The sequence below is a fragment of the Parus major genome, chromosome 2, assembly GCF_001522545.3.
Source record: "Parus major isolate Abel chromosome 2, Parus_major1.1, whole genome shotgun sequence".
Classification (NCBI taxonomy): Eukaryota; Metazoa; Chordata; class Aves; order Passeriformes; family Paridae; genus Parus; species Parus major.
In genome coordinates, this window is record NC_031769.1 from 65,699,483 (window position 1) to 65,724,409 (window position 24,927).

The following is a 24,927-nucleotide window of genomic DNA, read 5'->3' on the forward strand; positions in this document are numbered from 1 at the left end:
TAGATTAGGATTTGTTTACACAGCTAAATATGTTGAGTAATGAAATTAAAATGAGCTTACTGCCTCTGTCACATCTGCAATAGTAACTGGCTTCTTATGGTTGAGTACAAGTCTGCTGCACAGATGTTTCTTGATAAGGTATAAATCAGTGTTAGATGCTGTTTATTGCAGCATTTTTACTGCCTTCTTCCCTGAAGGAGGGAATGTTGCCTGTACAGCAACCAGATGTGACCTGCAAGACTCTATGAAATACCATCACAAACCAAAACGGGTCCCATATTCCAAATCAGCATCTGCAATGGCTCATCAAGTATTTATCAGATCATTTGAACATTTCTACAGGCCCTAGCATCATACCACCACCAGAATTTACTTATTGTAACCTGCAATGAAAAACACAAGCATCCTGTAAAGCAACTGGCGCCTCAAACAGCAGAAAATCCCATTTTAGTTTGGTTTCCTGCCTTAAAGGTCGAATTTCTGAGCAGTAACTGCTGCTAGAAAGCAAGATACTGTGAGAGATCAAGGCAGCTGATTCTCAGGACATTGTAGGGAAGATGCTGATAGGTGATATCAATACTTTGATGGTGTCAGGGGAGGAGACTTATCTTGCCCAGGTGTCTATGCAAAGAGAAGTGAGACAAGGGAGCTTCGTTCCTGGTGAAGGCAGCACAGCTTGGAGCACCTCACTAAGCTCTGCTCAGCTCTCAGGGAGAAAGAGGATCTAACAGGAAAAACTTGCCAATGACCCAGCATTTGTAGACAGCCAAGCCTGGCCCAAACCACACTGGCTCCTTCTCTGTAGCTGATGAAATCAACACCCATGGACTCTGAATGTAAGAGAGCCAAACTTCACAAGCACTACTTCTTGGAAGGTTTCTTAAAGCAAAATCTGACATCTCTTATTTAAAAAAAAATAAAAATAAAAAAAGCTGGAGATGGGGTTGGGGTGGTGTGGGGTGGGATGGGGTGGGATGGGTTTTTCTTCCCTGAACTAATCTGTGTCTCTGATTTGCTTCACTTGTTACATGGACAGAAGATCCTGTCAACACAGAAAATAATAATGCCAAGTATTTAGAGTTTAATGGAACCCAGGGACCAATTAACAACACAGAAAACCACCAGGCAGTGTAACAGGAGGGAAATCTTACAATCTTACATTACTGCTGTTCCCCCATTTCTTAAAATAAAGCACCAGTGCTTCATCAATGATTTCTCAGTAGTAATGTTTATTACCTGCCAGTTTTATCACTGCCCATTTATCAATCCCTTTTTGTGTTCAGTCAAAAAAACACCCTCTATACCTGTGACCTAAAACCACCCCCAAAAAATGAAGAAAAAAATAACTAAAAAAAAGAAAAAAAAAAAAAAAAGAAAAAAAAAAAAGAAAAAAGCAACTGTCCTTGGGGCTCCAGAGCAGCATTGCTAGAACCTGCCCTCCACCCCAAGCTCCCGAACTGCTGACTCCTCAATAGCTTGATGGATGCGATGCACCTCGTCCTGCGTTAGCGTCCTCTCCGGGTGCCGGTAAACGATACGGTAGCAGTGGCTGACCTTCTTTGTCCTACAAAACACAAACCAAAAGAGGACTCATAAATAGACGTGCCTGCAAATGTAAATACGTGAGGCCGAACACTTACCCTCTGGATCATTTTTATTTGCGGTCTAATTTTGCTCCTGTTTCTTGAAAATCACCTTAATGCTAAGATACACAGTTCGGAGAGGCGGGACTGAGCTGAATTTTAATTTTGGCAGAGGACTTTGCTGAAGTCCACCTTGTACCTCAACTTGTACCATGATGTGGTAGCTTCTTAACAAACAACCCCAGGAGGAGGACTTCTTACCCTGTGCTATGGAAAGTAAGGGACAAAGGAGAACAGGGAACAGGAATAGAGAAAAGGGAATGATGGGGAAAAGAGAAGTATTTAAGAGTTGCTGGCTAGACAAAGACAAGTTAATGAAAAATCAGGACAAACCATTCAGTAAGAGTGAAAAAATCTTGCTCTCCATCAAAAGCAGGCAGGAGCACCTAGTTTTGCAAGGGCATCTCTGTAATTGCAGTGTCTGTGTTACTGAATTTAAATGGCAGTTTTGGCATCCTTTTTAGTTTCAAATGGAGCCCACACAGCTTCTTCTTTCAAAGGTGAACACTCACTTCAATGACAGAGAGAAAATCTGAGGGGAAAAATAATGGGAAACCAGACAGTACCAGGCAGAAGAAGCTTCCAGACTGCAGAACTCTGCATTTAATGGCACACAAAGGCAGTCAGCAAGCTTTGGATCATCTCTCTCCTGAAAATTGCTTCATGTTAGAACCACATTTATGCTTTTGACTATTTGATTAAATCTAAGGTTAGATGTGCTCATCCACAAAGACAACTCTCAAGATACTCACTTCAACCTCAAATCCTACTAGAAACAGGCACAGGCAATTTTTACCTCAGAACTGTTGTTTGATATCAATTTTGTCCCACCCAACAAGGGTGGGAAGCTTGCCCTGCTCCCACCAGAAGTTTACAACAAAAAAAGCTAATTCTAATTAAAGCATTCCTCCTTTTTTTGTGTGCTCTGAAGATAAAGCAAGTTAAATCTGGCTAGGACTGGAAAGGGCAAACTGCATTTCATAAAGTGTTAAGCTGACTGCAGTTAACTGCTAAAAGCCAGCCAAGAGCTTTCCCTGTGTGCAGGTTAAATGCTGCAGAAAAGTGATTTTTGAGAAAAGAGGGGGAAGTGTAACTGTGGGGAAGGTCTTGCTCTGCTGTGCTCCACCTCTTCAAAGCAGCCAAGAGGACAAACCTGGGGGAAGCAAGTAAATGGAATAACAAGGATTTGGTCAGATGCTACATTGCCAGTGAGAAATTTGAGTAAGAGAGAGGGATAATGCATTGGAGCTCAACAGAAGTTATTTTCAAAACCAGGCTGTCAAATATCCTTAAAGCTGGTAGTATGTCAGTTTTTAAAGGTGCTACAGGAATAACCCTGATCAAAAACATTTGAAAATTGCTTTGGCTGAAAATTTATTTAGAAGGTGTACAGTCACAGGTTTAATCTTGAAGTTTTGCAAATATTGGGAATATATCCCATGATAACGAAAATTCATTATCATTATTTAATGTGATATAAACACAAGTTTGCTTAATATAGGTGTAAGCTGTGGTAGGAGTAGCTACAGCACTGCTTCTTCACTGGCCTTTGTTAAATGAAAGTGACAATTACTCCTGACTTAGGTGTTTCCGAGTCCCTCTCCCTCCATGGCAGAGAGTGGTACATTTCATACCAAATTATATATGGCAGACTAGGACAAATTAGTTTCTTGTGGGTGTTGTGGAAAAACAGTAGTTTTAGGAGGTATTTAAATCATGAAAGGGTAGAGGTTGTAGAGGAGAGCACTGGACTAGAGTTCTGCTAGGTGCAGCTGAAGTTAAGCACTGGTGTGAGATAATATGAGGATTGCATTAAATATAATTAATCTAGAGTTAATTATAGGCAAAAAAGGAAGCTGTACTAATATACATAATGCCACATAACATGGATGGTACATTGTATGCTACATTTTTCTCTCACATTTAGCTAGGTTTATTTGCATCTCTGTTACTAATTAGGAAGACATAATATAGGGGTTTAAAGCTATTTCAATAAAAGACACACTGCAAGTTTCAAAACCTTAAGCATTTTGTTTCCAGAGTACTATTACTCACTTTTCAAGGGATATTTGGAAGAACACTTCTCATCTCTTCCCTCCCCTAATATTTCCCGTGCTCCCAAATAAAGTATTAAGAAACTGTGATTAATCCCTGCCATCAGCAGCAACTGGAAATAATTATTGTCAGCAAATAATACCTTTGCTCATTCAGTTTCTCACTTCCCTTTTGTTCTGCAGAGCCACAGAGTGTTTGCCTACCTTAGAGACAGCTCTGCTTATGCATAATGAAGTCTCTGCTGCATGTCATGCTGCAGCCTGATGATACAGAAGCAGTGGCTCTCTATCCTGAGAAAAAAAAAAATTTAGGCCAAAAATTGAAGCTGCAACAGCAGCTTCATAGGGTAAAAAAAAAAAAAAAAGAAAAGAAAAGAAAAAAAAGAAAAAGAAAGAAATAAAGGAAAAAAGAAAGTAGAAGCTTAACAGTGAGCACACCAGGCTTTATTTACCTATAGTGTACCGTCAGAGAAGTCCGTGTGGTTGCAGTCACGCGGACTCCTCTCCCATTAGGCTTCAGCTGATCTTAGTGTCACAAGTCTCCTCTGCACCAGCCTGCGGCTCTCAGGTAATGAAGCACAGTGAATACAGCGAAGCACCACTCAAAGGGAGAAGGAAGACAGGGATTTCTTCTGATGCCACAGGAGGAAACAGGACTGTGGACAAACACTGGAGCGAAATAATGTCCAATGCTCCCTCGTATGATTTTTGGAGGAAAGAGTTTTGCCTCATGATTTTCAGGAATTGGCACTCAGTGGCCTTCATGTGCTAGGGAGCTGGTCCCTTGCCAGGCCAGAGTCACTGTGTGGGGTCCATCTGAAGGTCAGTATATATGTTTGTGTTTGTGTATGTTTCAGCCTCATACCTAAGCACAACAGAAATGAAGGGGTCTTAGTCTGCCACTAGCATAATAAAATCAGTATGAAAGCAACCTCACCCTGGTACCTGGGCTAGAATGAAAGGGTGTGTTTCATAAAACAAAATTAATACTTGTGTGTTAGCTTTCCCTGCATGGAAAACCACTGAAGGATGCTTTAAATGCAACTTGGCTGGAAAGCTAATCCCAGAAGCTACCAACAGCAAAACGCTTCAGTGTTCTAGGGAACCTGTCTCAGGCATTACATAAGACTAATCACAGGGTCATTTGGTAACCCAAATGTTGCATAAAGAATAAATGCTTGGCATTGGCACTTATCTCTTCCACATGCAATACCATAACAAGAATGAAAATTTCTCCATCCTGTACTGAAGAGGGAGATAAAAGGGGCAGAACTGAGTGGAAACCCCTTACCTTTTAACTGTGTTCTACTTTCCATCTGCCTTAAAGCACAGAGGCACAGAGAGATCTGTATGGAGGTTACCCCTGCTCTTAAGTGGTGAGGACAACACAGAACCAGACATTTTTCTAGAGAGCTGGATTTACTTTGAGGAACAGAAAACTAGAGATGACAATCAGGCACAGCATGAAAGAGCAAAAGAGTACCATCCCTTTTGTATCCCAAGCAGTTCACTATGCAGTACAATTCACAATTCACATGGTATCTATACTTCACCTTTTCCAAAAGAATGCTATTTAAAATAAAAGATCTACACACATGGTAGTGTGCAAATATTTGAGATTTTTTTCTCTCTGTTAAGTGAGTCACAAGGTTCCTTGAGGGTATCCCTGCCATGGAAGTGTGCATCCTATATGCCCTCAAAAGATTCATCATGTAATTCCCTTACATAAACCTTCACAAAGTACTCAGGGGCTGCTACACCCTTCACAGAGATCATATGCATGGAGTGACCTCAGAGAAGAGAAGGCTCATTTTGTTTGCAACAATGTCCCAAAAGCTGTGATGATGGGAAGAAATGAATAAACTATTTCATGTCACCGGCATCCTAATTGACAAAGCCATACAGAAAGCACAGCTTTGGTTTTGCTTTGTGGCTCCAGCAGTTCCACTATGGTTCACATTTTAAGTGGAAATGGGAAAGAATATTAAACTGCAAGAAGAAGAAGAAGATGTAATTACCTTTTCTTTTTTGTTTCATGCTTTCAAACCACATCCATCTCTATGATAGTAGGCACAACTGCTAAATATCCTATCATAAATTTTAAATTGACAAATAGCACTCTTTGCTAGAAACCACATCATGGAAAATGGCAAAAGGCTTGTGCTGTATACCTTCTCATCAATGGCAAGTATTTCAATTACCATGGTGATATGCACATAGAATACTGCAGAAATTCTCTGAACAGAGGTCTTTCCAAAATATGCCTTCTCATCTGTCCTTTCAAATGCTAATACTTCATCTCTCTGGAAGAGTACATTGTACACACAGCATATTCTTAAAAAGGGACATGTTTTTGTTTAAGGTGATTTTGATGCCACTGAAAGGCATCAGATTGCCTCCAGATGAAAGAACCCGCAGAAAGCAGGAAATGGTCATTTCTCTTGCCTACCTTTTCCAGCTGACACCTGGTGTGTTCAGCTTCAAAAAGAGTTCAGACCAAGATGTGCATGTTTAGAGTGTCAACTTTATTGGATTTTTTGGTAGTTCATTTCAAAAGAGATGCGTACTCACTGACCAATGATTGGACTGAAATATTGTTCTTCTTTTCCACAAAACTGAGACAGTAATGGACTTTTTGCTCTTTTCTAATTGGACTTGGTGAAATCTGTATCTGAATACCAACCTGAAACCTGCTTGACCTTTTCATTCTTTCTTTAGTATTAATTCCATTTTAAGCTTCTCTCTTCATGTAGAAAAAAAAAAAAAGAAGTCAAAATTCTGTTAATAGCCAGATTATTGAGAGATAAAGAACACAGTACGGGATACAATGGCAAAGGACATAAATATCACCTCCTAGTTAAGACAGTGAAAAGTGGATGAAAAATGAAAGCACTTTCAGCTTTCCAGTCACTGGACACTATTAGATAGCCATAAGTACAATCTAATTCATTGTCCAGTATTGAAAAACGTTGCATTAATTCAAAAGCTTCGACCATTATTTTCCTTTTCTGCCTAAATCTATCAACTAATTTCTTGTATGGAGGAACAGATACAAATAGATAAGTACTGAAAAACATCTTTCACAGGCTCCACTTGAAAGTTTCCTGGCTGTTAAGGTACTCACTAAATGTTTAATGGAACGGTTAAAGCAATTAGTTGTGCTTTGGCTGAGCACTTTGGCCCATAAAGACCTTTTCTTATTTCAACAGATCACCTTGTTTTGTTGACAGAGGCCAACAAAAGAACTACTGTGAGCAGTGCAGGGCTCTCTTCTGTCAGCTCCCAAGCAGAGGGAACTCCTGTAAACAGACTGAGCTATAGAAGAAACAGAGAATTTCCCTTGTGCACTGTTACAGTCCTCTCAGTAACCAGCCAAGGATATAGATAACCCATCTCAAATCCAAGCACTTCCTTTAAAAAGCTCTTAAGTCTCACAGCATCAGAAGTAATGGAATCCATTACATGCAGGCAGCAATGAAATATCGCCAGGGTGAAGAAGAAAAGTACCATTCTCCATTATACTAAAAAAAAAAAAGATAAAAAATCTAGAGTACCCATAGGATAATAAGCTAACTGTGACACAGACTTTTGTTGCCATCAAAGGGCAGAAAAAACCTACAAAGCCTTGGGATTTGGGATTATGTTTTTTCTTTTCACTTTAAAGACAGTGACTCACTGATTCCTTGAAGAAGGCAATGATCAATGGTTGTGAAGCAGGTATGAAACCATTTCTCAAGGGGATGGATTCCAGCATTGGTGATGACTCCTTGTCCTCCAATCTCTATCTCTTTGGGAAAATCATCTATCAAACTCAGAGGACAGAATTCCCATCATATTTGATCAATACCAATACTGATGAATCAATTTCATGTGGATTTAGAGCTGGATGTGACTGAGAGTTGCCCTCTTGCAAGGTGAACTTTGTGCATTCACTTCACACTGGGCCTCTTCTGTTTTTAGGGACTCACCAGTCCATTGGGTGATTCAGTTCAAAATCCTGCTCTGAATCCAGGAAGATTCAAGAGTAGGCTAGAGACTGAATATCTTCAAGACTTGCCTAACTTTGAGCAGAGTAACTGCAGAGCACTCACCATGCCACATAAATTCAATACCACACATGGAATGAGTCTCTCAACTCCCCAAGGCTGAGACTTTGAGCAAGGAAAGAAAGCCATGCACAAAAAGATCAAAACATGTGCAAACCTGTGAGACTCAGAATATGGTACAAACCCTTATTTTTAATTCAGGGTTATCACCATGACAGGACTGCACAGGTGAAATAAAGAAGGGAGAAAGAAAACATTCTGATACATACATGCAAAGTCTAGTGAAATAACTTCTACCCACTGTGGTGGCAAATAAGAGAAGGTTTATTGGTAAAGTACTTGAGACATATTTTTATGTACTAAACATAGAAAAATAATTGGATGCTGAAAATGAGGAAAAAACATAGTCTCAGCATGAGACAGGACAAAATACCTGCTCTGTGAACAGCACAGGGTTTTGCTGTTGTTTTGCTTCACTTTCCCTACTTTTGACTGAAAAAGGTTAATGTCAAAGGCTTTTCAAAGTCTAATCTTGTGTTCACCAAAATAAAATCCAAGGAGTAATATTTTTTATTATTTGCTTAAAAATTGACCACTGGAGACTTAAACACTCTCTAACAGAGCAAACAGAAGAACAAAATAACTCAATTTGGATTTTGTGTCTCAGGGGAATTGCCATCTAAGCTTCTTGACTTTCTTCTTCCCAGTTTAGTCCAGAAACAAATGCAGGACTACATTTCCCTTGAGAGGCCAAGGCAAAAAGTTCCTATGACGGATCACCCCCTCTCTCTGGAAGAGAAACTTGGCTGATGTAGCTGATACTGACATTCTGAGGAGAACAGAAGCACACATTACCTGGAAGCCCTGGTAGCGCTGGCAGCTGAAGCATTTTGGCTACCAACCAGGACATTCTAAGAAAAAAATTATATTTTCAGTGAGTAAAATCATAATAAATCATATTTTCTGCCACTGCTGGCTCTCATGCTTTCTCCACATTTTTCTTGACCTCTTAAATCCCTGGTAATTTAGTGGTGGAAAAATGTATCTCTGGCAGCAACAGGCTCTGTGGTTCTGGCAGAACTTTGTGACTTGGATATCTCATTCACAACCGTGTTGTGCCCTTCCAGGACAATTGGCTGTACTGGAGAGGAAGAGGGACACAACCTGTTTGCAAGGAGCAGCTCTGGAAGACACACTTTGTAGAGTCATGCTTCTTGTGCAAAGACATTGTATTCATCTCCCTTTGAGCCACAGCATGTGAGTAAGAGGATGCAAGAAGCTTTGGTCCTCCTCCTGTCAAACAGTGATGTCAATAATTCCATTCCTGGTCCTTAGCCACAGCAGGATCACTCTAAACTTTCAAACCATTGGCAACTACCTGTACTTAAGAGTGACAACCCATCCCAACATTCCGAACAAATCCAACATGAGAGGTGAATTTGGACTCTTTAAAATGCTTTCTAAAATATTTATAATAAAAATGTTAAGTGTGATACCTTTTCAGTTCTTCTAAGTGAAAGATCAAAGATGAGAAGTATAAATATTTAGCAGTTTTTTTCTGCCAACTAGATGTTAATACTAAAGGCTACAAAAAGTATTCCTAAAAATAACATTGCTGTCAAATTAAAACATATTTCAAAATCAAGTAGAAAGGGAATTTAAATGAGAATTTAAAACAATTCATTCTCCTAAGAAATGAAGATGGATGGTAGTGACAGCTGGTTTGGATATATCTCCACTGAGCACTAGCAGAAATCAGGGTCTAGATGACAGACAAATACATGGGAAGGCCTGAATGCTGTTTTAGACTCTTGTATAGATTTCATCACTGAGATTAGTGGTTTTGTCCTCACCAGGCCCAGGAGGTTGGTGTTTAAGGTCCTTTTACACTTGTTGTGAGTTAAAGTAAAGGAAGACGTGGCTCTGGACTCAGATAAGAACCTAAATGACTTGTCCAAAGTCCCATAGAAAATTGATGAGAGAGAGGGGTCTTGGACAAGTGCAGGCACAGACCCTTTGAGTTAACCTTTCAAGTTACCCTTCCCATTCACCCACACTTCCAGTCACCCTTCTTTACTGCAAATCCTACAGCCATCCTGGAAAAAAAGACAGGCTATGGAAGGAAAAAGCAATTCATCCAATACAGAGTGGACAGGGCAGGGAAGAGTGGAGAGACAACATCAGGATTACCAGATATGCTGTTTCTTAACTGATAAACTAAGACCATACCAGGAGAAAACAGGATAGGGACAAGAAGTCAGAAGGAAGAGCTGAGACTAGAAGACAAGAAGGACTTTATAACAGAAAGCAAAGGTTAAAAGAAATCACTTGCCCCTATTTTTTTTTTGAGGACAAGCAATACATTAAAAGCACTTGCCTCACTGGTCAGCCTGCCGCACCAGAAGGCAACTTAAAAACATTTGTAACTATCTGTGTGCAAGTAGAGGGGGTTTCTCAATGGGGCTGCTTACATCATCTGTCAAAGCTAGTGAAAACCCTGCAGTCACTTGCAACAAGTGCTGCTTGCTGTGTCCTTCCAGTTCATAAGTTATTTTTCCTCTTAGAATTGTCAGGTTTTACGAGCCTTAATCTGGCTAACAGGATTTGTTTTGGAGATGCAGAAATCCACCACTTTCCCTCCCTGAGGACAGAGTGGTTCCACACAGACAGCCACAAGAAACCTGTTCTCATCGTTTTTCTGACAGCTGCTGCCTTGGAAAGACAACTCAGAGGAGGTGCTCAGAGTAAGGAGAGCTACTGGCCAGCAGATTAAACTACTGTTAACACACTGGAAAACTGTCAGGCTGTTAAACTTTTCTCTTGCCAGATCCCATTTGTACAGGTAATACATTTGGAGCAAGATGAGACACAAAGAGTCTGGATCTTGTAGGTGAGGTTTTCCTGGTTATTTTGATTGGAACAATGGGGGAAATATTGCAGCACTATTGAAACTAACCAAAAGATGACAACATATGCCAATGAGGTGCACTGGCCAGAACTTTTACAGCTGTCAAAATGAGCATTCATTTGGAAAACTCTAGCTGTCATGCTTGGCATGCTGCCCCCTTAATATTATGGTTGCTCTTTATGAAAATAAAAAATGTGTATGTGATAGGAAGTATGCATAGCGCACACCTCCTACAGTGAGATAATATGAGCATCATGCAATAAAACACCCTGTGGGCATGAAGATTAAAAGGTCAGGGCACAAAATGAAATGCATCATTCTGTGAGTAAAACAAAACTATTGGTCTGCCACCCAAGGAAGGAAAGCAAGCTATTGAGGCATTACACTAGGAAGATCAAAATACCATTTTTGCTATGACTTTACTAAAAAAGGCCAAGCAATCCTCCCACTAGCAGGAATTAGTATCAACAAAGAAGGAATAAGATCTCAGCCCAGAATAGGGAATTCACAGGGAGCAGCAGAGTAAACCAAATGTTCTCAAATTGTCCAAGACATGAACTTTGCCCTAAAGCACTTCAGGAATGAGCAGAAGAAATCTCAAGGCTGTTATCAGCTTTCTTTGAGAGTTCACAGAGGACATGTAAGGTACCAAATGTTTCAAAAAAGTTGGAGTGCTTATTTTTGGAAATGGAGAAAATCCCCCAAAGCTAGGAATCCATAGAAACTCTGAACCATTTGCTTTCACTTTAATTCCCCAGTAAAACTCTGATGTAGCTAATTAGCTCAGGTAGTTGGAGCATGGTGTTAATAATGCCAAGTTTGTGGGTTTGATCCCTGTATGGGCCATTCACTTAAAAGTTGAGCTTGATGCTCCTTGTGGGTCCCTTCCAACTCAGATTATTCTGTGAATTTGTGAAATTATTTGTAAAAACACAATGGAAATTTAAAAAAAAAAGGTAAAAAAGTAGAAAACATAGATGTACTGATTAAATCTAGCCAAAACAACCTAATTTCCACTATAAAGGGACAACACACTTATAAATCAATAATCAAAAAGTGAAATGATAAATTGCAGGAAGTAGTATGGAAAGTAGGTGCATGTGTAGGCATGTGCATCTTCACACGAGTTAAACCGGCTAAGAAAAAAATGGTCTAAGATCAATATGTCACAAAATATGTTCCACTGGCAACTGCAAGTAGTTTCAGACAAAGCCACAACATTTTAGGAAAAAAATTTAAGCATTATAATGAAAAGTGAAAAAACCAAGAAAAATACTAAATCCAGTTCATAAAATTAGATATTGAAAATCTGTCTTCCTAAACGTTTTGCCGGAGAGGGAACTGCATATAGATGGATGAGAAAACTGGTGATCAATACTGATGATTACTACGAAAAGGTGCTCTTGCAAGTAGCTGTAGTATTTGTCAATAATTTGTTGTTTCTGGGAGCAGTTGTCTCCAGTTCAGCCAAATCTGAAGGATCATTCTTGTAGGGTTCTTCAACCTGGCTCCTGGATGATGGAGTACTTTCACTAATGGAAGAGGTGATGCAGCAGAAGTGTTTGTTAACTGGCATGTTAGGGTAAGCTGGGTAAATACTAAGTATAACTGAAGACAAGGTTAGAATAATCCTGACAAACTGCAAAAGCTGGAGGACACAGTTCAACCAGACCAAGTGAAAGCTGGGCGAAAAGCAGCACTGCACAAAGCATCTACGGACCACACAGAACCATGAGGTGAAGGTGAACCTGTGATGTTGATGGACAACACAAGTTACAAGGCAAGACTGAGAGAATATAGGTGGCTCAGCCTAAAGAACACAAAGCATGAGATCATGCTTTAAATACCTAAAATGCTGCTGCACAGAGTTATTCACAAGCAGCTGGAGACAAAAGTAATGAGCTCATATTGCAGAAATGTTCAGCTTGAAAATTCACTTGGAAAGGCGGCTGGAGTCCCCTTTGCTGGAAATCTTAAAGGACTGGTTATACAAGTGTCTGTCAGGAATTCTATAAGTAGAGCTGATCCTGTTTTGGAGTAGGAGGATGAACTAGGTGGCAGTACTCTTCAACTCTTTAGCATAACATAATGTAACAGTCTTTAAAATGCAGAAAGTTACTTGAGTAGCAAAGATAGCTCCCTATAGCTCCGACTTAACACATGCCCTGTATTTGTTTATCCCCTGAAAGTGATGTAACCTCCTTAGACCAGCAACCCTATCATTAGCCTTACAGGCTAATGTTGAAATAGAGCACACAGGAAAGCAAAGTGCTGCTCAGTTACCTTTCACTGCCTAAGTCAACAAAACAAACAAACAAGCAAGCAAACAACCCAGAAAAGTCCACTCTAAAAGACAGCATCCCAAAGGGAGAATGTCACTCAACTGCTTGCCCCATTTGCTTCAGGGATGAGAGATGCCTTAGGAAAGCTCTAAGGAACAGCCACAGAAGATGCTGCATACCTTTGATAGGCTGAACTGCATTGTTTCTTTTAAACAATTCTAAGTTTATATCAAGAGGTTAACCCTTTGCTTTCAACTTTCCAAGTTCACATTAAACCATAGACAATCTTACAATAAAGGCAAAGTCTTCTAACAAAACAATGTTGCAAACAAGCCTGTTTGAGACTCTTCAGCCCAAAGCAATTTTGTGAAGTCCAGGGACTAGGAGACATCTGAGACATCAATCATTAAATCAAGATTGCCTGGTTGGCCCCACTCTGGGGACTGTGACCTTCTGACATAGAAGCTGATCAACTTCATGCCCTGTTGCAGGTGGTGGGACTGAAAAAATACAGAGGAAATGGTATGTCCTACGATATACTGCAGATCAGTTCATCTCATAATAGAAACACATAGAAATCTCAACTTGTGGAGCTCTAACACAGTGCTCTGAATAAGTAGCCAGGTTTCCCTCATATCCTATATGTTATCCTGGCTTTCCTATTTTCACTCACTCGCTGTTTTGTATTCATTTACTGAGCCTGTTCCTCATGTAGACAATAGCTGTGAGGAAGGAGCCACCTCTCATTTTACCCACCTACACTGCCTTCCATGGCACAGAACAATAAACCACTGTAAAAATGCCATCTACTTGTGTAACAAGTAACATGTAAGCATGTATATCCAACTCAGAAGACTTTGTGATTTTGTGATACATTCCTAGCCATTGCTAGAAAAGCTAGGGTTTTTGTTAACCTCCACAAGTTTGCTTGGACTGGTAAGACCGCTAGTTTTTGGGAATCCTTGATGTTTACTAAATCATTTTCAAGGATTAAATGTTGGTCTCATAAAAGTGCCACTGCATATGTGTTCTTCTGTTCTTACATGAAATATGAAGTTGCCAAGGAACAAATACACTATTTATGACTTATCCTGTACTGTAACAAAGAATGGCTTAATGGGGGCACATACTACTTTTGAATGCACTGCAGTCTGCTATTCCCTGAACTGGAGAGTCTCTTAACCAAGTTTAAGATGTATACACTCCTTTCCCCTCAAAAGGAGATCTCATTCTTGACATGCCAGTCTGAATCACAGCAGAAAGACTCACATGCCACAGGTTCCTGCACCACAGTCCCACAAATCTGCCTTACTTGTAGGGAATTCAATGTAGGTCACACAGAGCAACCATTAACTCAGATTGCAAACTGAAATGATTCTTACATTACTGACTTTAGAGTTAAAGATGACATGTCTGGTATTATACATTAGATGCAACAATTTGGTGGCATGATCTTAAACATCATCTCTGCTTGTAGACCTTCTTCATTTGAACTACAGTAACATACAAGGAAGGAGACATTTCTTTTGAGATTACAGGGATTTATACCTGAACTGTTGCCTTGCCAAGTGTCTCAGGGAGATTCACTCCATTAAGATCAGCAGAGTTTGTTCTTTACTTTGCCTAATTTGACACACCTAGCCAGGATGGCTGGTGTTCTAACATACTTAAAAACATAGTACCAAAGAATATGAAAATTATTGGACATTCAGTGCTGAGAGGGTTGCAGAGCTATTCCTGTTCCCTTCTGCATCCACTGTGTTTCTCCACTGCACTCACATGGACAAACTCCCCAGCCAGTGACACCTTCTCTTTGCAGAGACAGCTGAACCAACACAGGTGCCATGTGTGTTCATTCAGTGAGAGAATATACTTCCCTAAAATGGAAGAGGCGTCAGAAATTATGCTGTAGACCTTATTGAGAAGAAGATGGAGACTAGAATAACCCCGTGACATTTTGCACTGTAGTCTCTACCAAGAGGTGAAGACACAAAGACAGTTTGGACAACTCAGTAAAATCAGATTGCTGAGCAGCATGAAGTAGAGAAAGAGAGAAAGAGACATCTGCAGAACTTGTTCCTGAAACCCACACACTTTTCATCCACAGTATATCAAGATACTTGACACTATTGTGATTTTACTTTAGCATCCACTTGGGAAAAAGTTAAAAGGATCCCACCCCTGACTGTAATAAACCCATCACAGAAGTTGAAGCACCTGTCCAAAGCACAGGTTGCATGGGCTTGGATAGTCAAAACATTTATAAGCACTCCTAAGCTGGGTGAAAACTTTCTTATATTATTGGCACATCTGCACTGGCAGATGACTAAGTTTGTCTCCTGTATCTCAACTGATCTTAGTTGTGATTCTGTATATCTCACAACACATCACAGAAACTCCACAGGGAAGCATGGAAAGAATCTGGATGAGGCTCAGCATCCACCTACAAAGCCCATGGTTAGATCCATACTGTGTTGGATCAATCTTTCAGTTTTGTTGTTATTGTTTTTGTTTTTTAAAGGTTGAGTCTGCATCTTCTTTCTTTTCCACAAACTGGATAAGCATTTCAGTAATACCTGGGTGAGGCAATAAAACTGAGCAGCACAGCTGTTTGCACAAATCCTTCTCCATTCCTGTCTCCAGGTGCTTCTCAGATTTTCCCTACTGCACCTAAACCAGCACATCCACATCAGTGGCTGCACATGTGATGAACCACAAGAGCAAGCTGATGGGGGTGAAAAATGACCGAATTTCCAATCTGAGTCACTGAGTGACCTCCCCAGACACTGCCAGCACAGTGCAGGGGTGAGAACAGCACAAAGCAAGACTTTTGCTGCCAGGAAAAACATGTGGAAATGGGCTAAAATCACAAGCTGGTAATTCACTGAATCCACATAAACAGTAATGCACATCCTCCTTTTTTTTCCCCAAGTTCATGTAAAACTGTGCTATACATCAGAATGAGACTCAGATATAAGGGAGAAGGAAAAAACTGTCTGGATGTCCCCAAAAGTTGCTGAGTCAAAGCTCCTGACCTATTCCCACTGAAGGCAATGGGATGACATCTCTTTCTGGCAACTGAGGATTCAGCTGACGTTTCACAAAACAAGAGGGACAGGTCCCTCGGTAGCAATGCTTTTAAAACTGATGAGCAGAAGCAGCCAGTCAGGTCCTCTTCTTGAAAATGATGATACACCAGTTTAGCTAGGAAATGAATGAATGTGTTCAGGACAGCATGAGGAGAGGTAAGCAAAAACTGCTATGACAATTGAACTTTGCAACACTGCAAAGTCTTCTGCCATCAGATAAGCCTGAGTTCAGTAGTCTGAGCCAATCTTAGGTATGTAGGGTCCTTCACAAGGCCTCTGTTCTAGCACAGATTTCATTCTGTGTGAGTGAAATTGTCCCTTCTGAAAAACATAATGCGCATCCTCAGAAAGGAGGATGGTGTTTGTAAGTTCATTCTCAGTATTTCATCAAATATAGCAAAAATGCTCAAGAAGTTACTGATTAGAAGACTAATCTGTTCAAAATCATTGCCTTTAACTTTTCCCCTGTATGGTGGGACATCGGCCCAAGCTGACTGGTAGCTTTTGGACACTGAAAAGCAAGGCTGGAAAAAAGCAGGGTGTGGGGATCAAGACTTAGAAATATTAATGGTGAATCACTCCTTTGCTGAGAGAAGGCATGACTGCCTTTAATGAACAGTTACATGGAGGATGTGAGATAATCTAAGTGGGACTGTTACGAAATTTAACTATGAGATACTTTGAGTCATGATCTATAAATCTGCTAACTGGGTTTAGTAAGTTGTTGAGTCATTACCATATAAGACTGGGCTGCTCTGAAATCCATCTGGCTAAAGGCATTGAGTAGTTTGCTTTTGGTTAGAGAAGATGGAAATGAGCACACTTGCACATGAATTTTCATGAATAAAAGATTAATAATAATAAAAAAATAAAAAAGTTAGCTACAATTACACTATCCACACTAAAAATACCGTGTCATTTATATTTTAATTAAAGCTGTCCTGAGTCTGAGAATTAGCAGGAATGAAATTGGCATGGATTTTTAATGTTCTGAGAAAAAAATACAGTACATTCTCTGCACTTAAGTATCTTCTATGACATCAACTCAAAATAAAATAAGGACTGGGCAGAAGGATGCTGGGTACTACATATAAATCACTGATCTTCCACCTTGTAGAATATTTTCACACTCAAACTGAGATGCTAAATCAGCTTAGAACTTAACAGAAAGAAAAGAAAAAGAAATGTATTTCTAAAAACACCACTATAGATCTAATTCATTTTGGAGTAACTCCTCCAGCAAAGACCCAGGGCTGAGCTACTCAGACAACTCTATTATCTTTCATCTGAAGAAAGTGTGATTAGTGGAGGAAATGTCACATTTACACTTAAAAATTGTTTCAAAGGCAACTTGTATCTTTTGGCAGAATTCAGCCATTTAAAAAATACTGCATGAGAAAGAGGCAGCTATAGCAAAGAGCACTCCTTTTTATGATTTCTCACCCTTGTATTAAGCCACGGGTTCAGCTTAAATATTCAGTGTCTCAGCAGTTGGCATCTCCCAGGCAGCAGGGCAGAACTGCTCTCTGTTGGACCTCAGGGATGCAGTGCCAGGGCTCTCGGAGATGAAGGCTCCCTGCACAGAGCCTGCCCCATGGAGCATCAGCCTGTGGTGCAGCACAGAGCAGCAGGACATGGAGCAAGGGGGAACTCACCTTCCTCACCCCCTCTGCTGTGAAAGGGGAGAGCTGGTCTCTGCAGCTGCTCTGCAGCATGGAGGAAGGGGACAAACATGGTCAAACTGGATGGAGGAGGAACATTTGCTAACAAATACACGTCTTCAGAGATTTTCCTCAAAGGTCACATTGACAATATTACATATAAATTGAGTTTCTTCTGAAGATGTCTGTGCACCCTCACCACCAAAAGATCCACAGTGTTACTCCCAACTGCAGTGCTGTCTTGAGCAGTGCAACATTGATGACCATTACACATGGACACCCTACAGCCCTTACGGGTTTTGTGGTTTGGTTTAGCTTGGGGTTTGGATTTTTTTTCTTTTAAGTGACAACTACTCTCAGTCTTCTTTTTCTGGCTTTTCACTTTTTTTTCCCCTTCTACTTTCATTCTGGCTTGCCATTTGCTGGCATTTAGCTGTGAAGCCTGTACCTGGAGCCAACTAAAGGTTTGTGGGAAATTCAAAGGAAATGAAATGTAAAACTAACCAAGAAGTACTTTCAGCACAGAGGTAATAATGTCATGGTCACCCTCACTTGTAACCCCCTGGAAACATAACACAAACCAAGAAGCACAGAAGCTTGGAGAGGATTCACAACTCCATCTCTTTTAGAGAGTTTGTGTTTGGCACTCTCTTCCAGCTTCATGTTACTATGGACCTTTGTTACAAAGGACCTTTGACATCCCATTTTTATTTTTTTTTTACTTTTCAACCCATTTAATGACCTCTGATAAATGGAAGAGTCTCCACCATTACATATTTCAAACAGAATACCACAAAAGAGCAAGTCAATCTAGATGAATTTGATTCATTTAAGTGTATTCACATTTTGTGATGCTTGAGCTACAGAGAAATATTGAGTTACCATTCGTCAGCTGAACTGCTGAAAGCAACTTATGTTCATGTTTCTACTCATTCCCCCAATACAATAAAATACATTATACATTAGCATGAAGTGGATCCTGTAAAAAATATTTAAGAATTTGAAAACTTCCAGGCTATGCAGATGAGCAGAGAGCTGGCCATTCATTCAGCCACAAAAATGGGATCAATTTCAATTACAAGTTCATACCTTATTTATAGCAGCATCGCCTGCCTAAACTAACATATTCATCTCTGATAAACATCAGACATCTCTGACCATGGCAGGGTATCAGAAGGGGAAGTGGAGCTGAGTAGGACAGTGAGTGACAAGGACTTGCTGAATGTAATTTAATTAATCATTTAACCTCTTTGCATGTGAAGAGAAATGCAGAAACTTCACCTGGCCTTCCTAAGAAGCTCAATTCAATAGAAGCTTCCATACAAATAAAAGGCTCTGAAATCCCTGAAGAATGAAATGCAGGTATTTGACATACCTAGATTCCATGTGCAGGACCATCTCTGTCAATACATGTAGTCCTGCTGCAGGACCACTCAACTCTTATATGTTAGGCAATGTGGCTTCTGAAAGGTAATCTGGCATGCGTGGCAACACAGACCGAGACAAAATTCCAGCTATGAACCTCAGAAAATTAAGAGGGTAAACCTGTGCATAAATGCTTTTCAATATATTTATTGAAGTAATATATTGTGTGCTTAAATTTTCTCTTCTCAGATATTTCAATACAGAAAAAAGCAGTCTATTGTGAAACAACAGGGCAGACTGGATGGGTGGTTTATCAGACTTGAGAACAGTGACTAGCAGTTGATCTGATATGTCACCCTCAATCTCAACAGGTAAAAAAAAGTCTGTCTTCCCTCATCCATCATGGTGTAAGGAGTGGTAGGTCTAAACACAGATATGATTAATCTAAACTGCAATCTTTGATATAGCAATGCCTGTGAAGGTTACCTGCAAAACTGAAAGGCAGCAGCCAATTGTTTTTGCACGAAAAGGACAATCTCCAAGAGAAGATAAAGGGTATCTGTGTGACTTTCCTGCAGACATCCTCCAAAGCCATGGACTATTCTTCTTCCCACAGCAAATACCACAGCCCTTTCAACTGGAAATAACAGGTAGCAAGCTCTGCAAGAGCAGCAGCCCTTGCCCTGCTCACTCCTGTGGCAGCACCACACCTGCTTTGTGGCCACACAGCTGGCTGTGCAGGCAAATGATCCCCACTCAGTTGAAGCACAACCCTCCCACCCTACAGTTTTGTTGGAGGACAGGTTCTCAGCTAAATTAATCCCCTGATTTGGATGCTGTAACACAGTGGATGGCATGAAGGATGGAGTGAAGACTGGGGACAGTTAATCAAAACACAAATCCACAAGTTTTTGGCATAGTCTAAGACCACAGTTCCAGGGCCAATTGCAGAGAATCTGCCAGCTCAGCTCCTGCCTGCCTTGGGCTCTCCAAAGCAACTTCTAACACAAGATGTGATGTCTTCAGTGTGTGCCACCTGGGACTGATGCTTGAACGTCTTAACCTGACCTTTCTTAAGCTTGACTGAAAACTTCCGTGTGAGTTACTGCAATGTGAATGATACTGCTAGCCTGTAACCCATAAGAAAGCCGAGAGAACACTGAGCTGGGTTCACTTTGCAATACATTTATTTTGTAAGCAATTCTTTTTCTGCTCCTCATAGTTACAGAGACTCATGGGAGACCAAGTAGAAGTTTGTGGGATTTGGGATGTTTGTCTGGCTGGAAGCATGAGAGAATCTGATTCATTTGTGCTTTCTTTCCAAAATGCAACAGCCATTAAGCAATCACAAAACAGTGTCATGATTAAACAACTGAGCACAGGCGAGCGTGGGGATGCCCACACACAGTAAATGTGCCCTGCTGCTTCCTGGGAAAGTTTGCAGCCTGTGCCAGGTTCTGTACTGCTGTGTTAGACTGCTCCCTGTTCTCAAACCAGCTCATGAACAGGCTTTCAACAGGCAAGGCAAGCCTTTTATTTAGATCTTCCATTTGCATTTACATTTTTAAAGAGACAATTGTGATTTTCCAAATAAATAACAGAGCCCAAAGAACACATATAAATATTGAAACTGAATTTTGAGGAAACAACTATACATCTTGGTTTAACTTTCACATTGGTAGAATTCAGAAAGAAAAAAAACCCAAGTACTTCCAATACTTTTGTGTTTGTTGAAAATTGCCAATAATTTCTGTTGCAAAAACATTTTCCTTCCACTTTCAACATTCCTCTGAGACAAGAGCAAAAATAGTTTAACTGCGAAAATGATCCATTTTACAGGCATCAAGCTATTTTTAAATCCTACTCCTCAGTCTGCTTCTCTATGCCTAGATCATCAGTAATTTATTTATGAAATTCCCTTAGGAAGGGAGTGTGCAAAAGAAAGGTAGGTGGGAAGCAAAAAAAGCCCCACATATACATACACAAATATAGTATATATATATAGTGAGCATCACCTCACTACTAGCATGGTTTTGTTGAAGTCAATGAGATGCCCAGTACCACCATGACAAGCAGAACCCAACCCTAAAGCTGAACATGCAGAATTATGGAGCAAACAGCAGACCTAAGTGTTATATCCATGTATTCCATGACATAAACCATTGTAAGGTCACAGGAAAATCAGACAAGGGCTAAGTAGGAGGGCACACTCACTGACTGCACTTGAAAGAGGAGTAACATCACAAAGTTTGCAGGTGAAAGTAGGTAAACTGAAGGTAAACTGATAAGGGAGATGAGTGATGGTATTGAGGATCACTTGAAGAACTCCCTGATGCTAGTAACCATAAAGTCTTAAAATGGGAGCAAATTCAAGAGGGATATGGTTGAAGGACTGCACTGGGCTCCTCCTCTCTTCAACAGAGGAAATCAGATGATACTGAGATTAGCTCACCACCAGGCTTTGGTCCTTCCATGAGCTTCTCTTTCTTTCTGGTACACCAAGAGAGTGGGTGGCCATGTGGCTTTCCTCCTGCTCCTTTGCAGGGACACAGCTGCAGAATGTATTTTTGTGAGGGGGAATTACACATGTACTCCTTCAAAAGGCACACAACTACTACAGGATCAGGAGCTTAAAGACAGCAAATAAAATTTTAACTTCAGTACTTTCCTTTAGCAGGAGCCTTGTGAAGCTATGATCCTATATCCAGGTGCAAAAGAAACAAAATTCACTTCTGAACATCTGAATGACTCCAGGCAGACTTGTCAAATGTGGGTGTTGCAGGACTTTTTAAGATTTCCTGCCTGCATAAGGTGCTTCCCAAAACCCAGAATGAAAATATTCTGTTAGTGGAATACAAGTCCAAGCTCATGTTTAAAGCAAGAACTGTTGATCCCAAATCAACGAAGTGGAAGATTTTCATTACATGGAGCACAGAAGGAAAAGCTTGTCAGATATGTCTCTGGAAAGTTTCCTTACAGGAACATGTCTGTGTGCACATAGAGGAGGGCCTATTTTGGGAAAAGAGCCTGAAGATTTCATACATTTATTTTGATGAACTGCCCTGGAGATTTTCTGTATTGGTTTTCCAGAGGAGGAGGCTGTACAAAAAAACTCTTCTGCAAAGGTTGCTACCTCTACTAGAGAAATACAAGCACTGAATGCACATTTTAATGTCACACAGGACACAGTTTAGACTATGGCAGCAAGAAAGGCAGAGAGAGAGAGGCATTTCAAAGCCTGTGCACCCCTTTACAAAGGCAAAAACCATACAAAAAGAGCTGAATTTAAATTCCTGCAATGTGAATTTTGTCTCTACTCTCGGTTCTCACAGAACAAGGCGTGAAAGCACAAAATCAAATCAAATAGACCTGTTGAGAAAAGACAGGGAGAAAAGCATGGTGATTTAGCCAGTTCTCCAACTCCAAAGAGAGGCATAAATCATCTTCCTTCCACCCGTGAAACTCTCAAAATCCCAGCCCAGGGTTTAAAAACTGGCCTTTGTGGAAGGCCAAGCTCAGAGTCCTGCACCCACATGGTATCTAGGGAACCCTCATCTCAAAATGTGAGAAAAACCAACCTCCAGTCATTCCCTCTTCACATGAAATTCACTCAGGCAATAGCCACCCCCATTACTGTGCTGGCAGCAAGAGCCCTTTCACAAGTGCTTGCTTCCCTCCTGCAAGTAACTCTGTATCAGGCTCCTGACTTAAATTGCTTTCTTTGTCAAGACAGCAATTTTTTCTTTTAGAAGACCACCAGAAAGATTTTTCCAGAGTTTATTGTGGAGATAGAGGGAAAATGGACAGTTAATGTGGGAATATCATTTGCTGTTTGGATGCGTTTAGTGTGTGTGTAATGGGATATAAAGTCTAAACACAAAGTTGTGGAGGCTGCTTCCTGTACTTCAGCTCCTAGGTGTAAGAATATATTTTACAGGGATGTTCAGCACGCTTTTCTTGCTGCCTGCCATCTATCCCAAAGCTGTTTTATTGGCTCTAATGACAGAACCTTCCTACTTAGCTATGCAAGGAGGCACACATGCTATGAAATCGACTTCCACTGCTGGTTTGGATTCTTCTGCTAATTCATATGGGTTTTAATTCCATGCCCTTTAGGCTTATAATAAATATCACCCTTGATAAGCCAGAGCAAGAATTGAGGTAATATTGAAAGAATCTGTCACACAAATTATTTATTGTTTTAATTTTATGACTGTCTTGATGTAAATTGGAGCGGACATTGGCTAGGTCCAAACAAAAATCACTAAATCACCCTACATACAAATTCAATGGGAAAGCAGAAAAAGTAGTATATTAAGCATGTTACAAATGAAGCTGTTAAATGATTCATTACTGTTTTTAAAATGTATTTTTTTGAGTTACAAATAAAACTGAAAACCTAACCAATAAAGCAATATCTATTTTTCAGGACTCTTACTATGTCATATGTTGGACTTACCTTCTGCACAATGGAGGCATTCTTTTATTAGCACTTAAAGTTTATCTAACATATTCCATGCTGTTAAAAATCATCTTTGTTAAATACTTCGGTGAAGAAATGTAATTGTATTCCTGTTCATATTCAGGAAGAATTTACTTTGTGTGAATGTGGAATTTACTTTCATTGTGCACACTCTGCATAAGAATCTGATCTGCAGCTTACCATCATCTTCCTCTCCCTCCCTCTAGGTTCCCCAAGAACTGAATGCATGTATCAGCTCACAGGATCAGACCTGGAGCTGGACATGAAAAACTGTTAATTAGTTCTTAATATTTTCTTTGTAAAACAAAAATACCACTCAGGGAGGTATACCAGGGGAGAATTTTGTTTGCAGTGGTACCAATTCAAGTGGATTTGTTGGACTCAATCACAGATTACCTCTGATTAGTCAGTTTGCTTTTATATGAACCCAACAAGGAGCAAAGGGCTAAGGAAGGAAAATAGATCAGGATTCAGGTTGCATTTTAAATGCTCAGCTGTTGCAGTTACTGATATTAAGAATGTCCTTTTAATGATGTTGGCATTTATGAAAACTCTGGAGTCCCATTTACATGCTAGTCAAAGCTAAACTGTATTGGTGACATCTACTCTCTGGGTAAGCGTCTTTTCAACACTTCCATGACACTGTAAAAAAAAACCCAAACAAATAAGTTAATGAACAAAGGAAAGAAAAATAAATTTAGATAATTAATTAAATAAATAAATAAATGGAAGAGAAAAAAACCAACCAAACCATGAAAAAAATCTGTTCAAAATACCAGAGCTATTTTCATAAGACTCTCTTTGTCACCAAAGCCAGAAAAAATGGCCAATCCCTTTCCCTTTTAGGCTAAGGGAACTCCCCAACAGGAGACTTTTTCATATTTAAAGAAGAAGTAAAAGAGAGAAAAAAGTCACCTAGAAACTTTATCTTTGCAATTAGATGAGGAAAATTATTCTGTGATCTCTTAATGTCTCTGTGCTCCTGAAGTGAGGATAAAAAGTTGTATAAGATGTTTCAAAACTTCTCTTTCACTGTTGCACTGGGGATCACGTGCTCCAGCTTCACTGTCAGTCTATTCAGGGAAAAAAGGAAAGCTCATCCTATGATGTTCCTGATGGCATACTGTTCTCTAAGGGAAGGGACAGCACAGGATTTTCTGTGCTAAAGTCTAAAAATACAGATCCATATTTCCTCCTTTAGACATAATAGCTGGACACATGCTTTCATAAATGGACCTAATTGTGGAGAATCCTTTCACCGGGAAGCACCCTGCAGTCAGAACTCTGGGACAGAACATGCCAGGGGTTAAAAGGCACAGGCAATCTCTGCTGTATTAATGGCCTTCACAGAGCCCAGTGGTGGCTGGAGCAAACACCCTTTCTCAGTGCAGCTATC

General features: G+C 40.1%; 1 protein-coding gene across 6 annotated transcripts in view; it reads right to left on the reverse strand.

Annotated features, from left to right (window-relative positions):
* Nucleotides 1-1,058: 1,058 nt before the first annotated feature.
* Nucleotides 1,059-24,927, reverse strand: part of FARS2 (phenylalanyl-tRNA synthetase 2, mitochondrial) — a 227,890-nt gene continuing 204,021 nt past the window's right edge. For 4 of the 6 annotated variants that reach the window (XM_033512093.1, XM_015617658.2, XM_015617659.2 and 1 more), the window contains one exon: nucleotides 1,059-1,564. In XM_033512093.1, the coding sequence (XP_033367984.1) occupies nucleotides 1,426-1,564 (139 nt within the window). In that variant the 3' untranslated portion in view covers nucleotides 1,059-1,425. Of the gene's footprint in view, nucleotides 1,565-3,901; nucleotides 3,989-20,130; nucleotides 24,174-24,927 lie in introns of those variants that run through there. The other 2 variants (XM_033512090.1, XM_033512091.1) reach the window with 2 other exon arrangements.